Here is an 18,144-nt window from a genome sequence, read left to right as displayed (position 1 = left end):
ATTCTAGTCCACTAATGACACAGTGACCCTCTCTTCTTTATTGTTACTCTTGAGAACAATCCTGCTGTCCCTGATTTATCATTAGGAGTGATATTAGGATCTTCCCCAAAAAGAGGGGATGGATGATTAGCAATGAGATTTATGTAAGTGATATATTTGTCAGTTATGTGACTCTCCAGTTGCATTTCAGTTAACATAAAGAAAAAAAAAACTACACATTTTTTTTTTAATTTCCTGAAGCATCTAATGAAATATCCCATCCTAATATGGAAAAGTTGGTCTTGGAAGAAAAAAAAATTGTATGTCAAATAACTACATGTAGCTTAAAAATTACTGAGTATATATAATTTATGGACATCTGTTGTAACCAGGACCTATGCTAGTCACATTTTTACTAATGTCTCATTTTTTTGTTTTACTCTAAGACTTTATTTTTTAGAGCAGTATTAAATTCACAACAAAATTGATTGGTGGGTACACAGATTTACCATATACCCCTGCCCCCCATGCACGCACAGCCTCCCATGTTATCAGTATAGCCCCCATCAGATGGTACAAATAGCCTCCCCTGTTATCAATATAACCCCCATCAGATGGTACAGTTCCTACAATCGATGAGCCTACATTCACGCATTATCACTTAGAAGTCCATAGTTTACATTAGGGTTTATTCTTGATATTGTACATTCTATGGTTTTGGAAAAATGTATAACGACATGTATCTGTCATCATAGTATCATAACAGAGCATTTTCACTGCCCTAAAAATCCTCTGTACTTTGTTTTTTCATCCCAACCCCCTCCAACTCAACCCCTGGTAACCACTGACAGTAAAAATTACTGTCTCCATAGTTTTAACCTTTCCAGAATGTCATGTAGTTGGAATCATACAGTACGTAGTCTTTTTAGATGGCTTCTTTCACTTAGTAATGTGCATTTCAGGTTTCTCTATGTCTTTTCATAGCTCGATAGTTCATTTCCTTTTAGCACTAAATAATATTCCATTGTATGGATGTACCACAGTTTATTTATCCTTTTACCTATTGAAGGACATTTTGGTTGTTTCCCAGTTTTGGCAATTATGAATGAAACTGCTGTGAACATCCGTGTTCAGTGATTTTTGTGGATATGAGTTTTCAGTTCATTTGGGTAAATACCAAAGAGCATGATTACTGGATCATACGGACTAATGATTTCATTTTTACCTACACTAACCCAATAAGAAGGCACTGCCACCTACATTTCCTAGATATAAAACTGAGGCTTAAAAAGTTCACTGCTATTGGCCTAGATATTAACCTAGCTGCGTTTCACTCTGAAATCGGTACTGTTTGGACCAAGCCACACGCGACTTCCACGTAGGCAGAGTATAAGGCCAATTTACCCATTAGCCACAATGAAAGCACCACTTAGACCTCAGGATACTTTTAGGAACCCTTGGAAAAGTTTCGATTACTTTTAAAATTAAAAGAAAATAAATGAATATAATTCAGTCTGTATTATATTAATCTTTATATCAGCACAGCCATAAAATAAAGATTTTAATATTTTTTTATGAACAGAGGGGCCCACAAAGGCAAACTTACATAGGGCCCACAGAAGACATAATGCAGTGCTGGCAGAGTCGTCAATTTGGGGGTTCTGAAAAACTAAGTGCCTCTAAATGTGTTCGCTGACAATCTGTGATAACATTGCCTGCTCTCCAAAATTCAACCACAAAGCCAAATTATGTCAAACAAATGTTGTTAAAGAGCACATGATACCTGGGGCAGCTCTATACACACACTGACAAATTAAAGTCTGGAAAGCAGAGCAGGGATAAGATATAAAACGGGCACATTTCAGTGGGTGTGTAGCAAGCGAGGCATGATAGGAACATGACTTGATGGCCAGACAGCCTGAGGCTGCCTAACAGCACCTGTATTTGACTAAAAAAGCATATACTTTTTGTATGATGCCAGTGACCTTGATTGGAAGATTTTTGAAACAAAGTTACTCAGTACCTATGGCCACATCTATACCATGAAGTGTCTCTTGTAGCATGTTTGATTTTAAACAGACTTGCATCTCTCAGGTCATTATTAACATAATCTTCTATTACGCAGTTTTAGCAAAAAGACAAAACAGTTGTCTTATTGGAATATGGATACTTAAAAAATCAAGGGGACACAAAATAGTATTTGCATAACGTTTAAATCTCATTTGGGCAGCCTTACTCAACAATTTCTGTGAAAACTCTAAAAGTTCTGTTGTGCCTGTCAAATTGTATTATTATGCAGGCATCTCTACCTTCGAGCTGTCTAGCCCAGTGCTGACCATGAGGCATGGCCGTTTCACACAGTAATTTTGGTTGACAGCTTTCCCTGAGCTCATGCAAGTCTAGGAGGCAATTATAAGACCAGAGGTCATTAATACCGCATTTGATTATATAACATGAGAAAATAGGAAAAAATATATGTAGAGAGGGAGGGATAGGGTATTGATTCCTATGAAACAGATGCTTTTTTGCTTCCAACCTAAATGATTTCCAAACTAAATTTATAGAGACTCTTGTGAATTTATAACAACAAATATTCTGAGATACGTATACATACAAAATTTAGGGAATATATTAAGTCTTTTAGCTGCTTTGTTTTCATCTCTCCAATGTAATACTTCTGTTATTAATTCTAGAAAGTATGTTCTATGGTGTGGAGAAGGAGATGGGTATCTTTATACATGTAAATTTATGACTATATCCAAATAAATATAAATTTAAAATCCAAAGTTTTCCACCAAGTAATACAAATAGAATCGCTAGAAGAATTTTCAATTTTCAAAAGATGAGACACCAAAATATAGTAAACTGGGGACACAGCCTAAGGAAGTCATTATAAAAACATGTTGATGTAATTAATTTGTCTAATTTAAATGCTAGATGGTCAAGTCAGCATGCTTTCCTGCCATATGCTTTCCTCAGAGCTATTTTTGAATTGCACAAATGTTATATGGTTGGAGAATAAACTTAAAAGATGCTTTTTTGTCGTTGGTGAGGGTGTTGGTGGTGCTTAGGAAAGCTGAATTCCAGCTCATCCTTTAGTTTTTCTCTTCTCTTTCTGACTGATTTACACTCATGGTTTTTCAGCCAGTGCTTACTCAGATATATGGTTGCAGAAATAAGACCATTGTCAGTTCATTAATTAAGTGGCCCACAGAACGCAAGTTTAATTGAAAGATAAAGAGTGTTAAAATTGTAATTATGATGAATGGATTGTCATAGATTACTCTGGAGACTACTGCCTGGTGTCAATGTCTTGAAATTAAAAGGTTGAATTCCCCTTCTGTCATGCAGCTTCTGCTGACTTGCTTTTATGAGGTGAGGACTCATCTATTAAGTCAAGGCCTTTCAAGCTTATGGTTAATGAGAAAATATATCCTTTTTCTTCAAATAAACCTCCTCAAGTAAGCACAGCATCCTGAAGTGAGGCCAGGAAGTTAGTCTCTTTCCGTCCTTCCATGTTTAATATTAGATACCAGAAAATGCACTTAAAGATGAATGTGTATAAGAATAGAATGTTCCATATCTGTGTGAAAATGGGCAGCCTGGTAGGTTGTGGTGATTTACAGGGTGGAAAAAGGAAGGATTGCCTGAGGAATCTCTGAATCTGTACAATGTTTGCCTGACCAGGATGTCTCTATAGAGTGTAAGTACGCACAAGAACTGAATCAATCTGTACTTTGCCGGTATATCTTTCACTTTGAGAATACACATGGAGGGCCCAAAACAAGAGAAGTTTCTTTCCACTAAACTGATTGAGAACAACCCAGTAACCTAAGGGCTGTTAACTAAAATACTAGCAGCTCAGGCACTTGAATTACTCAAGTTCACCCTTAGCTCACTTGCCAGCACTGACATTGTTGTATACTAGCCTGGGCCTTGCTAGGGTTACTTAATCTCTTTCATTCAAGTTTTCTTATCTGGGGAGAATAAGGCTGTCATGATGAATAAGTGATATAACATGTAAAATTCCTAACAATATCCCTAACCTATAATAAGTGCTCAAGAAACGATAGCTTAAGAAGAGGATGCGGTGGGTAGGAGAGAAAAGAGGTAACACTGAGAATTTAGAGTTATAAATTGACCATAAAGAAACTGAATTTTATGCAATTTATGAGACTTGTAACTTAGAATTAGGAGGTCACAGAAATTAGACGACTCATGTTCATTTGTAAGAAATTATGCTTTCCTTTGCTGTACTACTGAAACTAACACAACATTGTAAATCAATATAATCTGATAAAATTTTTTTAAAAAAGAAGGAAAACAAGAAGGCAAGAAAAAAAGAAATGATACTTTCAATTTTCAAAAAATACTAACAGGAAGAAATTTATTTTAATTTGCTCTCTTTTTAAAGGAACTGCTGCTCTATATCATGAGTTGAATTAGTACTGAGGGGGATTAATGTAGCTAGAAATGATTCACTCTGAGTAAAGTACATTGAGTGGTAAATGCCTGAAAGTGTATAAACATTTTGAGAGTAGGGACTTTAACTTGCTTCCTTCACTGTCATCTCCCTAGCACATAGGGAGTGCTCATGTGAATGTTTGTGTGTGTGGTGTTCATGAATACATGCTAAGAAAGAAAAGGGCACTCCCTTCTGTCTGAGGATATTTCTATGGCACTGTGTGTCCTGACCACTCTTTAAAATTCCAAGAAAAAAAATACAGAGTGGGGAAAGTCATTTTGGTTATTGGGAAAGTAAGAATTTTGGCAGGCTGTGTTTGTGAAACAAAATGGTCTGAAAATTGTTGAATATGGTTTGTGATTGGCAACTGATCTACTAATTCTGTCTCAGTGATTCAAAGCAAACTCAGTTCTTCTTATAGACTCCTTTGAATTCAGACATGGTGAGGCATGAATGAAATTTTCCTCTAACATTTATCCTTCACTGCCTTCAGCTTCTGACAATACTCTGTGTTACACATGATGTTCTGTTTCTCACCTTTTTTAACGCAAAATCACATTTTTGAATTCTTTCCATGTTGTTATATAAAGATCTAGCCATCTTATTTTGCCTTTTACACAATATTCCATCATGTGTTTTTACTATATTTGATTCATCCATTTTCCTATAGATGGAAACCTGGGTTGTTTCCAATTCTTGGCCACAAAACCAGCTTTCGTCAGAATCTCTTATATTCTGATGTTTATAGTATATTTTCAAGAGCAAATTACGAACCTTGCATCATTTCCCAAATCCATTTGGCCATGCTTTGTTTCTGGGGAGCTTGTTGAAATACTGTTCTATGGAATATAGTTTGAGAAACTCTAGATTAGAGAAGTAACATATGAGTTAAACATGCATTTTTACTTTGAGAATGAATAAGACAAAAATAATGTCCCATGAACAAATGATAAATCTGAATGCGTGAATTATTTAGGAACAATAGTATTACTTCATATATGTGCAATAAAATATAGCAGACAATAATGCCACTTCTGTGTAGAATATAGTACGATATAATTTCAGATATAGGCAAATATAATACGGTATAATTTCAGATATAGGCAAAAACAACAGCTACAAAGCAAAAAGAATATCGGGCATGTTATATATAGAGCAAATTCTAACAATCTCACTCAGAAAAAGAAATAACTCTCATTAATTATACCTTTTAAAAAATGTTTTTGGTATTAAAGTTAAAGTTTAGGGAAAGTGAACCATTCACATATTGTTACAACAAGGATTTATTGAATATCTACGATTTGTCAGAAACTCTGCTAAGCCCTGAGGCTATAAAAATAAACAAGGGGGCTTCCCTGGTGGCGCAGTGGTTGAGAGCCCACCTGCCGATGCAGGGGACACGGGTTCGTGCCCCGGTCTGGGAAGATCCCACATGCCGTGGAGCGGCTGGGCCCGTGAGCCATGGGCGCTGAGCCTGCACGTCTGGAGCCTGTGCTCCGCAATGGGAGAGACCACAACAGTGAGAGGCCCGCGTACCGCAAAAATAAAATAAATAAATAAACAAATAAGCAAGGTAACAAAATTGTCTTAAAGGATCATGCTGTTTATTTGGAGATGAGTACATAATTCAATTATTATGAAATAATGCAGTAAGTGCATTGATAGACCTTGAACAAGGTATTATGGATCATTAACAAGGCAACCTGGTGCTTTAAAAATAAGTCAGGCAGAGAGGATAGGGAAGAGTATTCCTGGTAAAGGAAATAGTATGTGAAGGAAATAGAAAATAAGAGAGATGAGAAAATGGAAAGGTGGAGATAGAAACAGGAAGAAGAAATCTGTGTCAGATGCAGAAGATAGTCATACTAAGAAGAAGGTATTAGAGAGGAAGAGTTACCTGTAAGTCAACAGTGCCTCTAGGCACATAAACTAATATTTTTTCCTGTGTGGCACTTTGGTGCTGGGTTTTGAGTGCTTATTAGTGATGAAAATTCCTGATATGCCTCAAATGTGAATTCTGAAAGATCTATGAGGTCAAGTGCAACAACTATGCCTAAGTTATCTCCATATCTACAGCACTTAACATAGTGTGCGGTATGTGTAGAAGCACAATAAATGTTGTATGTATGGATGGATAGTTAGAGAGATGATATGTTTGTATTAATTGCTACTGTTGAAAAATTTGATGATTTTCCATTTTCAGTGAGAAGAAAGCAGTGTTGCAGAAATTAAAGAGTTTTGGAATCAAGGAGGATTATTTTTAGCTATGTGACCTTGAGCAAGTTATTCATCCATGCTAAGCTTCAGTATTCTCATCTGAAAAATAGGGAAGAGATAAAGTAATTCATATAAAATACTAAGTTCAGGGCAGAGCAAAGTGGCTCCTGCTCAAAACGGTAGTTGCTATTTTTCAATGAGAAATAAAGCTAATTAATTTTGAAAGGGCCATGTTTTGGATGGTTTGGATTTTAAAAGTTAAAATCTGTTTAAATTTGATGTGCTTAAAAGTAGGAAGCTCTGAAAAGTTTTGTGAGCTTGAGGAAAATATAATTTTTCAAAGACTGAGGAAGGACAAATTAGAAGGGGAAAGACTGTAATCAGGAGAGGAATAAAACCCCAACAGTCTATTGTAGTCATACACTGTGAAACAGATTGTCTGGGTTCAAAGCCCAGCTATACCATTGACAAAGTGTCTAACTTTTGAAATTTTATTAACTTCTCTAGGCCTCAGTGATTTTTTTAAAAAGATTTTATATTCATAGAGCAGTTTTAGGTTCATAGCAAAATTGCAGGGAAGGTGCAGAGATTTCCCATGTACCCTCTGCCCCCACGGATGAATGGTCTCCACCATTATCTACATCCCCCGTCAGGGTGGTAATCTGCTACAATTGATGAACCTATATTGATACATCATTATCACCCAAAGTCCATAGTTTACATTATGGTTCACTTTGGGTGTTGTATGTTTATAGATTTGGACAAATGTTTAATTACATGTATCTGTCATCAAATATCATACAGAGCATTTTCACAGCCCTGAAAATCCTCTGTGCTCTATTCATCCCTCCACACCCCCAACACCTATGGCAACCTTTCATCTTTTTACTGTCCCCATAATTCTTTTTTTGTCCCCATAATTTCTATTTTTCAAGAATGCCATATGGTTAAAATCATACAGTAGTAGCCTGTTTCAGATTGGCTTCTTTCACTTACTAATATGCATTTAAGGTCTCTCCATGTTTTTTCCTGGCTTGATAGTTTGTTTCTTTTTAAGCACTAGATAATATTCCATTGTCTGCATGTGCTACAGTTTATTTATCCCTTCACCTACTGGAGGGTATCTCAATTGCTTCCAACTTTTAGCAGTTACGAGTGAAGCTGCTATAAACGTCACATGCAGGTTTTTTGTGCGGACATAGTTCTCAGCTTTCTTTGGAGTGACATTACTTTGGAATGAAATACTATGGAGTGAGATTGCAGAATTGTATGGTAAGAGTGTTTAGTTTTGTTTAGTGAGATTTTAGTATTGTGTTACAGAGTTTCATTAGGATTAATGAGATAATTAATATAAATTGCTTGGCAGAGTGCCTGGCATATTGTAAGGGCTCAGTCAATGATAACTACCTTTACTGTTACTATTATCTAGGAAAAGTTGATTAAAAAAATGCTCAGTTCATGTGATAGCATGGATGGAGGAGTAGGTACAGAAGAGAGAAATGTCAGTGAAAAAGTGTAAAAACATTTGATGATTAACTCCAAATGAGGCATCTGCACCTGTTGCAGTCCTAGATATGCAGGATGTTCTTGTCTGACACTTGTTGCTCTGAATGGAAGGAATACCCCATTTCCTAGTTCTCCACACTCCCTTTGGACTAATGAAGAAGAATCCTAAATGGTAATTATAAGTAACGATTATATAATTCTCCAGTTAAAAGAAAAAGGATTGCTAAATGCACTCCAAATCTGAACCATATAAACCTGAGGGACATAGCCTCATCCACCAAAGGGCAGACAGCAGAGGCAAGAAGAAAGAACTATGATCCTGCAGCCTGTGGAACAAAAACCACATTCACAGAAAGATAGGCAAGATGAAAAGGCAGAGGGCTATGTACCAGATTAAGGAACAAGCCAAAACCCCAGAAAAACAACTAAATGAAGTGGAGATAGGAAACCTTCCAGAAAAAGAATTCAGAATAATGATAGTGAAGATGACCCAGGGCCTCGGAAAAAGAATGGAGGCAAAGATCGAGAAGATGCAAGAAATGTTTAACCAAGACCTAGAAATATTAAAGAACAAACAAACAGAGACAAACAATACAATAAATGAAATGAAAAATACACTAGAAGGAATCAATAGCAGAATAACTGAGGCAGAAGAAAGCATAAGTGACCTGGAAAACAGAATGGTGAAATTCACTGCCATGGAACAGAACAAAGAAAAAAGAATGAAAAGAAATGAAGACAGCCTAAGAGACCTCTGGAACAACACTAAATGCAAGGACATTGACATAATAGGGGTCCCAGAAGGAGAAGAGAGAGACAAAGGACCTGAGAAAATATTTGAAGAGATTATAGTCGAAAACTTCCCTGACATGGAAAAAGAAATAGCCACCCAAGTTCAGGAAGTGCAGAGAGTCCCAGGCAGGATAAACCTAAGGAGAAACACGCTGAGACACATAGTAATCAAATTGGCAAAAATTAAAGACAAAGAAAAATTATTGAAAGCAACAAAGGAAAAACGACAAATAACATACAAGGGAACTCCCATAAGGTTAACAGCTGATTTCTCAGCAGAAACTCTACAAGCAAAAAGGGAGTGGCATGATATATTTAAAGTGATGAAAGGGAAGAACCTACAACCAAGATTACTCTACCTGGCAAGGATCTCATTCAGATTTGATGGAGAAATCAAAAGCTTTACAGACAAGCAAAAGCTAAGAGAATTCAGCACCACCAAACCAGCTCTACAACAAATGCTAAAGGAACTTTACTAAGTGGGAAACACAAGAGAAGAAAAGGACCTACAGAAACAAACCCAAAACAATTAAAAAAATGGTAATAGGGACATACATATCGATAATTACCTTAAACATGAATGGATTAAATGCTCCAACCAAAAGACACAGGCTTGCTGAATGGATACAAAAACAAGACCCATCTACATGCTGTCTACAAGAGACCCACTTCACCTAGGGACACATACAGACTGAAAGTGATGGGATGGAAAAAAATATTCCATGCAAATGGAAATCCAAAGAAAGCTGGACTAGCAATACTCATATCAGATAAAATAGACTTTAAAATAAAGAATATTACAAGAGACAAGGAAGGACACTACATAATGATCAAGGGAGCAATCCAAGAAGAAAATATAGCAATTATGAATATACATGCACCCAACATAGGAGGCCCTCAATACATAAGGCAACTGCTAACAGCTATAAAAGAGGAAATCGACAGTAACACAATAATAGTGGGAGACTTTAACACCTCACTTACAGCAGTGGACAGATCATCCAAAGGGAACATTAACAAGGAGGCACAAGCTTTAAATGGCACAATAGACCAGATAGATTTAATTGATATTTATAGGACATTCCATCCAAAAACAGCAGATTACACTTTCTTCTCAAGTGCACATGAAACATTCTCCAGGATAGATCACACCTTGGGTCACAAATCAAGCCTGAATAAATTTAAGAAAATTGAAATCATATCAAGCATCTTTTGTGACCACAACACTATGAGATTAGAAATCAATTACAGGGAAAAACCGTAAAAAACACAAACACAAGGAGGCAAACAATACGTTGCTAAATAACCAAGAGATCACTGAAGAAATCAAAGAGGAAATCAAAAAATAACACAGACAAATTACAATGAAAACATGATGATTCAAAACCTATGGGATGCAGCAAAAGCAGTTCTAAGAGGGAACTTTATAGCTATACACGCCTACCTCAAGAAACAAGAAAAATTTCAAATAAATAATCTAATGTTACACCTAAAGGAACTAGAAAAAGAAGAGCAAACAAAACCCAAAGTTAGCAGAAGGAAAGAAATCATAAAGATCGGAGCAGAAATAAATGAAATAGAAACAAAGAAAACATTAGCAAAGATCAATAAATCTAAAAGCTGGTTCTAGAAAAGATAAACAAAATTGATAAACCATTAGCCAGACTCATCAAGGAAAACAGGGAGAGGACTCAAATCAATACAATTAGAAATGAAAAAGGAGAAGTTACAACAGACACCGCAGAAATACAAAGCATCCTAAGACACTACTACAAGCAACTCTATGCCAATAAAATGGACAACCTGGAAGAAATGGACAAATTCTTAGAAAAGTATAACCTTGGAAGACTGAACCAGGAAGAAATAGAAAATATGAATAGACCAATCACAAGTAATGAAATTGAAACTGATTAAAAATCTTCCAACAAAGAAAACTCCAGGACCAGATGGCTTCACAGGTGAATTCTATCAAACATTTAGGAAAGAGCTAACACCCATTCTTCTCAAACTCTTCCAAAATTTGCAGAGGTAGGAACACTCCCAAACTCATTCTATCAGGCCACCATCACCCTGATACCCAAACCAGACAAAGATACTACAAAAAAAGAAAATTACAGACCATTATCACTGATGAATATAGATGCAAATATCCTCAACAAAATACTAGCAAACAGAATCCAACAACACATTAAAAGGATCATACACCATGATCAAGTGGGATTTATCCCAGGGATGCAAGGATTCTTCAATATATGCAAATCAATCAATGTGACACACCATATTAACAAATTGAAGCATAAAAACCATATGATCATCTCAATAGATGCAGAAAAAGCTTTCGACAAAATTCAGCACCGACTTATGATAACAACTCTCCAGAAAGTGGGCATAGAGGGAACCTACCTCAACATGATAAAGGCCATATATGACAAACCCACAGCAAACATCATTCTCAGTGGTGAAAAACTAAGCATTTCCTCTAAGATCAGGAGCAACACAAGGATATTCACTCTCACCACTATTATTTAACATAGTTTTGGAAGCCCTAGCCATGGCAATCAGAGAAGAAAAAGAAATAAAAGGGATACAAATTGGAAAAGAAGAAGTAAAACTGTCCCTGTTTGCAGATGACATGATACTATACATAGAAAATCCTAAAGATGCCACCAGGAAACTAATAAAGCTAATCAATGAATTTGGTAAAGTTGCAGGATACAAAATTAATGCACAGAAATCTCTTGCATTCCTATACACTAATGATGAAAAATCTGAAAGAGAAATTAAGGAAACACTCCCATTTACCATTGCACCAAAAAGAATAAAATACTTAGGAATAAACCTACCTAGGGAGACAAAAGACCTGTATGCAGAAATCTGTAAGACACTGATGAAAGAAATTAAAGGTGATACCAACAGATGGAGAGATATACCATGTTCTTGGATTGGAAGAATCAATATTGTGAAAATGACTATACTACCCAAATCAATCTACAGATTCAATGTGATCCCTATCAAATTACCAATGGCATTTTTTACAGAACTAGAACAAGAAAGCTTAAAATTTGTATGGAGACACAAAAGACCCCGAATAGCCAAAGCAATCTTGAGGGAAAAAAACGGAGCTGGAGGAATCACACTCCCTGACTTCAGACTCTACTACAAAGCTACAGTGATCAAGACAATATGGTACTGGCACAAAAACAGAAATATAGATCAATGGAACAGGATAGAAAGCCCAGAGATAAACTCACGCACCTATGGTCAACTAATCTATGAGAAAGGAGGCAAGGATATACAATGGAGAAAAGACAGTCTCTTCAATAAGTGGTGCTGGGAAAACTGGACGGCTACATGTAAAAGAATGAAATTAGAACACTCCCTGACACCATACATGTAAATAAACTCAAAATGGATTAGAGACCTAAATCTAAGACTGGGCACTATAAAACTCTTAGGGGAAAATATAGGCAGAACACTCTTTGACATAAATCACAGCAAGATCTTTTTTGATCCACCTCCTGAAGAATGGAAATAAAAACAAAAATAAACAAATGGGACCTAATGAAACTTAAAAGCTTTTGCACAGCAAAGGAAACCATAAACAAGACAAAAAGACAACCCTCAGAATGGGAGAAACTATTTGCAAATGAATCAACTGACAAAGGATTAATCTCCAAACTATATAAACAGCTCATGCAGCTCAATATTTAACAAACAAACAGCCCAATCCAAAAATGGGCAGAAGACCTAAGTAGACATTTCTCCAAAGAATACATACTGATGGCCAAGAAGCACATGAAAAGCTGCTCAGCATCACTAATTATTAGATAAATGCAAGTCAAAACTACAATGAGGTATCACCTCTCAACAGCTAGAATGGGCATCATCAGGAAGCCTACAAAGAATAAATGCTGGAGGGGGTATGGAGTAAAGGGAACCCTCTTGCACTGTTGGTGGGAATGTAAATTGATACAGCTACTATGGAGAACAGTATAGAGCTTCCTTAAAAAACTAAAAATAGAATTACCATATGACCCAGCAATCCCACTACTGGGCATATACCCAGAGAAAACCATAATTCAAAAAACACAGGCACCCCCAATGTTCATTGCAGCACTATTTACAATAGCCAGGACATGGAAGCAACCAAAATGCCCATCGAGAGATGAATGGATAAAGAAGATGTGGTACATATATACAATGGAATATTACTCAGCCATAAAAAGGAACGAAGTTGGGTCATTTGTAGAGACATTCATGGACCTAGAGACTGTCATACAGAGTGAAGTAAGTCAGAAAGAGAAAAACAAATATCGTATATTAATGCATATATGTGGAATCTAGAAAAATAGCACAGATGAACCAGTTTGCAAGGCAGAAATAGAGAACAAACGTATGGACACCAAGAGGGGAAAGTGGCTGGCGGGAGCAGGGGGGTTGGTGGTGGGATTATTTGGGAGATTGGGATTGACATATATACACTAATATGTATGAAATGGATAACTAATAAGAACCTGCTGTACAAAAAAAAAACAAAAACTGATGAACAGTTCGGTCAAAATGGTATAGTGCAGAAGCACTGGACACACAGTCTAGAGAACTGTGTTCACAGCATAATTCACTCTCTATGGGTTGTGACCTTCATGAACTTCAACTTATATCTTGGTAATTCAGTTTTCTCAGCCATAAAATGGGAATGAGACTCCCTCACTATTTATTTAGAGAGCAAGATGAAATAATGAATGTGAAGATAGTGCCTGAAATTTGCTAGAAAGTTAATAAATGTAAGACTAATCTTAATACATGGAGTCACTAAATAGTTTGCTCAGAATCAGTGCCATGATAGTGAATTAAAAATGCAAAGTCATCTGTCACCAATAACATCTTGACTAATTTCTGTCGTTGATTATGAATACATGATTGTTTCAGTGCACTTACAGATTTATATTTTCTTTTTTCACTAAGCATAAAAGCATTTTTCTCTATTATAGAAAGTTTTGATGACAAATACATAGCAGAAAGCTAAAAACAAAATTCGCTGATAATTTTACCACCTGGAAATATGTAATGTTAATATTCTGAAATATTTCCTTCTGATCTTTTTTTCTTTCTGTAGATAGCAAGCTAAATCCCTAGAAAGATAAACCAGATACATGTTTTGTTTAAAAATGGTATGATGTTAAATGTACAGATTTGATTAATATTTTGCCTTATAATATGAGTATAGGATTAATTTTAAATATATATGTTAATAATATACAATGCAGAATCTTTGTTACTTTCTTCTTTTCTCCATCAAAACTATGCCATTTATATGAAGAAAATTTTTTTATGGAAATGTTTATTGTTTTTTACTTGTTGCTTATATCCATTCCCCACTCAAATAATATACTCAGATAATATCAACATTTAAGCAGGCACCAATCAGAGGAGAAAACATTTATCTGTAATGCCAGCCAAATGTAACAATGAACTCTTTCATCTTGATTCTACACTAAGTCTACTCTGAGGTCTTTGCAGTACCCACTTGGTTTGAAGCCACTCAGAGAAACTTAGCACAATAAGTGTTTTGAAGCAAACAAAAATATAAACCCTAAACCTTTCCCAGCTTTGCATAATCATCATATTCATTTACTTTTTGCTAAATTTGCCTTTGTGGAGATTAGGTTAACCAAACCTTTCTCCTCATTTTGCTTTTCTTTTTGATCTTCTGACAGTGCTTTCCCAGCCTGGTGCCAAATTTTCCCAAATACTTACATGCATTTGACAAGCATCAATTTTATTACTGAGAATCACTGTAAAGAATTTAATGTTAATATGGATCTATTACTATTTACTATTTTTCAAAATTATTTTAAAATATTTGTTTGTAAGTTGGAGTAATGGAATAGTTGAATTAAGTGTCTTACCCTTCTTTTTAAGCAAACTTTATTGTGCCTACATGCATAAATTAGTAAGAGAATCTTAGATAATGTTATCAAGTCTTAGATACGTTTATTATTTTGTAAGATACAAGTGCATTCTCTTTCTTCCTCCTATTAAATAAGTAAACTTCTTAATCTCTAAATAGTATATTTAAGAATTTTTTTTTTTGATTGCTGGTGTGGTTGTTGGTTTTTTCTTATGATGTAGTATGCTCAGTCTAAACATTGCTATCTGGAACGAGAGTATGAGATCTTTGGAGTTGTTCACAAAATTAACCGAATTTAAATTATTCTGTATTATCAATATGTTATCATACTAATGTTAAATTCAATATGATGTATCTGATACATTTTGAAATATATTTTATACACTCATCTGAGCAACATATTATAATATGTATTTGTTAAGTACATTGTACTAGCATTTTTTAAAGTTAGAACCACGTTAATTTAATAACAGCAATGTACATATAAATAACAGTAATGTATAGTCATCTAGGCCATGTTTTCTATTCTCTACACTCAAAAGTTTATATTTTGATTTTTTTTTTTTCTTCCTGCTGGAATACATTTTCTTAATCTGGAATATGTCTTCAAAATTTTTGATTCCTCTTTCAGGAATTTGCTGCACTGACAAAAGAATTAAATGCCTGCAGAGAACAACTTCTAGAAAAGGAAGAAGAAATTTCTGAACTTAAAGCTGAAAGAAACAATACAAGAGTAAGTATAAAACTGCCTCTGCTTGGAATTAATTCCACGTATAGCTCAGTGCCTTATCTCTCGTATACTCATAGAAATATAAGCCTTTAGAAACTTGAGCAAGACTTTAAGCAGACGCCAACTCATGGTCTGTTACTTAAATTAAAGGAGAATATACTGTACTACAAAACTCAAAACAGGAAGGCAGGAAACCTAAATTACAGTCTCGGCTACTAAATCATTATGTTGCCTTAAAAAATGTTAGTATTTCTTCTGGTCTTTGCTTTATTCGATTTTAAAAAGAAGAGTTGTATTTCAATAGTGAGTTTCAAACTGTTGCATTGAAATAGGTGGGCAATGATACTTCAGAAGCTGGTGGTGGGTAATGGGGGAGGGCAATGGGTTTGAGAGGGGAGCATGAGTTTTGACTTTGGGGTGCTATGAGGGCATGACCTGACATTCATCCTCACCTCACCCCCAGAAAAATAACAATTTTTTAAAAGGTGTTAAAAACATAAAACCACTGGAACAGGACTCTACTAATTAAAAGAGGCATACCTTTTCTATTTTAGAAGATCATTAAGGAGACTTCCAGTTCTGATATTGTGATTTTATGAACCTGATGGAATTTACAATATTCTGTTCTTGGAAACCCATGTACTTGTTTAATGTCATAACATGCCATGTAACATTAAAGTTTAAAATTTCATCAAAGATGCTATATTTTCTAGTTCAGAAGAAAAATTCACTAAATTTCATAAAATTTATAAATCGCCATATTACCCATAAGTAAGAGAAGTTTCTCTAGTAAAAGAATGTAGAGAAAAACCACCTCGGTGTGATTATAGTTCAATCTCAATGTGAAGTAGGTGAAAATATTTTAAGTGTTAGAGCTATGGCAGATTCATGCTGAGAAGGTAAGTTACAGTTAACTGTATATTCATTGCATGCTTGGCCTTAGAGAGTAATATAAAAACGACAGCTCCACAGTCAGCTTGTGCCCCTGGAATGAGCTTGTGCCCATGGAATGAGAGATACCATTGCATGCATAATAGTTATATGATCAAACTCAGTTTCTTATTTTCAGGGTCTTACTTTATGGTAAAGAGAATTCACAGGGTATGTACGTAAGGAATTGGTTTTCATTGAGAACTTTGATGAGCCAGTCACATGGACTGCCTCTTATAGGACATAACAAGAGCAATTTAGATCGTGTTATCAGGTGTCAGATTATTTTTTTCTGTTTCTTTCTCCCTCTATATATTTTTCCCACCCATGATTTTTAAATTATACTTTTTCCTTACAAATTTAAAATGTATTTCTGCCATGAGATTTATTCTGCCCTATTTCACTATTTTCTATTTTAATGCTTTAAGCAACATTCCCTAGTGTAACTCAATATAGCCAAATGTAAAAAGCAGGAACAGGAAGCTAAAAATGGAGGGAAATGCAAACTTCTCAGTAGACTTCCAACTAATCTTATTTAAAATGCACCAGAAACTCTTTTATTAGCCATGTATGTATTTCTCCTTTATACAGCCCTTTAATCCTTTCTACAGCCCTATGAGGGAAATATTATAATTATCCCCTTTTTACAGATGAGGCAACTGAGCTCAGAAAAGGGCAGATCACTTACCAGAAATCACACAGTTAGTAAATAGCAGGGAAGGGGTTTGAAAGCTAAGACAAACTAACTCCAGAGCCTGTGCCCTTAGCCATGAGGCCATCAGCACAATTACTCAAGTTAGATCCATGAAGAAACTCAAAGATTTACTACAGTTTAGGGGAAACATTGCCTAAGAGTAGACCACTGTAGTATGGAGTGCATTATGCCTTCTTGATTGTGACTAATTCCAGAGACTGGGGGGTTTGGCAACAGCATCCTCACAGTTTTCATCACATTACACCCCATGAAGCTTGGAACTACCTGTCATTATTGCATCTGCAAAGGAATTTGGGGTAACAAAGAAAGAAAGGCAAGCTGTACTTGAAATACCCATTCAAGAATCAAAGTGAGAGAAGTACAAATATTAAGTTCCATTAGGGTAATAGAAAATGAAGCCATTGATTTTTAAACGTTAATCATAACTACTTTGAAAACATGAATCAAGCTGGAAAACATTTTTCTACCTTTCCTAAAGCAATGATGTGGAGGATTTTTGTTGTTCATTATATCAAGGAAAATAGATTTATGAAACCTTCCTTGTGCAAAATATTGATTATATAACAACTTCTTAAGTTTACATAACCACCTCTCACCCTCCCCCACCACCCCAAAAATACCCAGGGCTGAAAATCAGACCACCTTCTTTCTTCCTCCATAATGCCCTATTAAATTGAGAACATCCAAATAAAATCATCCTAATGTTATTCATGATTATACAAAAATACAAACTTCATAAATTGTAGTGGGTATTTACAGGAACATTCAACCAAGCTTTATTGTTTAATGTTTCCATACTACCAAAAATGTAGAAAAAAATGATGAAACAAATTTTATTATTCCTAAAACTTCTCTGACCATACCTAGGCAAGTTATACTTACAGAAAACAGCATTCCTG

The 18,144-nt window shown here is 35.4% G+C and overlaps 1 protein-coding gene across 7 annotated transcripts in view; it reads left to right on the top strand.

Moving 5' to 3' along the window:
- The window catches only part of PPFIA2 (PPFI scaffold protein A2), a 474,850-nt gene that overhangs the window by 266,152 nt on the left and 190,554 nt on the right, over positions 1–18,144 (top strand). For all 7 annotated transcript variants that reach the window (XM_007457669.1, XM_007457666.1, XM_007457665.1 and 4 more), the window contains one exon: positions 15,502–15,603. In XM_007457669.1, the coding sequence (XP_007457731.1) occupies positions 15,502–15,603 (102 nt within the window). The remainder of the gene's footprint in view (positions 1–15,501; positions 15,604–18,144) is intronic.

The sequence above is a fragment of the Lipotes vexillifer genome, unplaced genomic scaffold (genome assembly GCF_000442215.2).
Source record: "Lipotes vexillifer unplaced genomic scaffold, Lipotes_vexillifer_v1.1 scaffold117, whole genome shotgun sequence".
Classification (NCBI taxonomy): domain Eukaryota; kingdom Metazoa; phylum Chordata; class Mammalia; order Artiodactyla; family Lipotidae; genus Lipotes; species Lipotes vexillifer.
The sequence above is the reverse complement of the archived record's forward strand: the minus strand, read 5'-3'. Positions and strand labels throughout refer to the sequence as shown.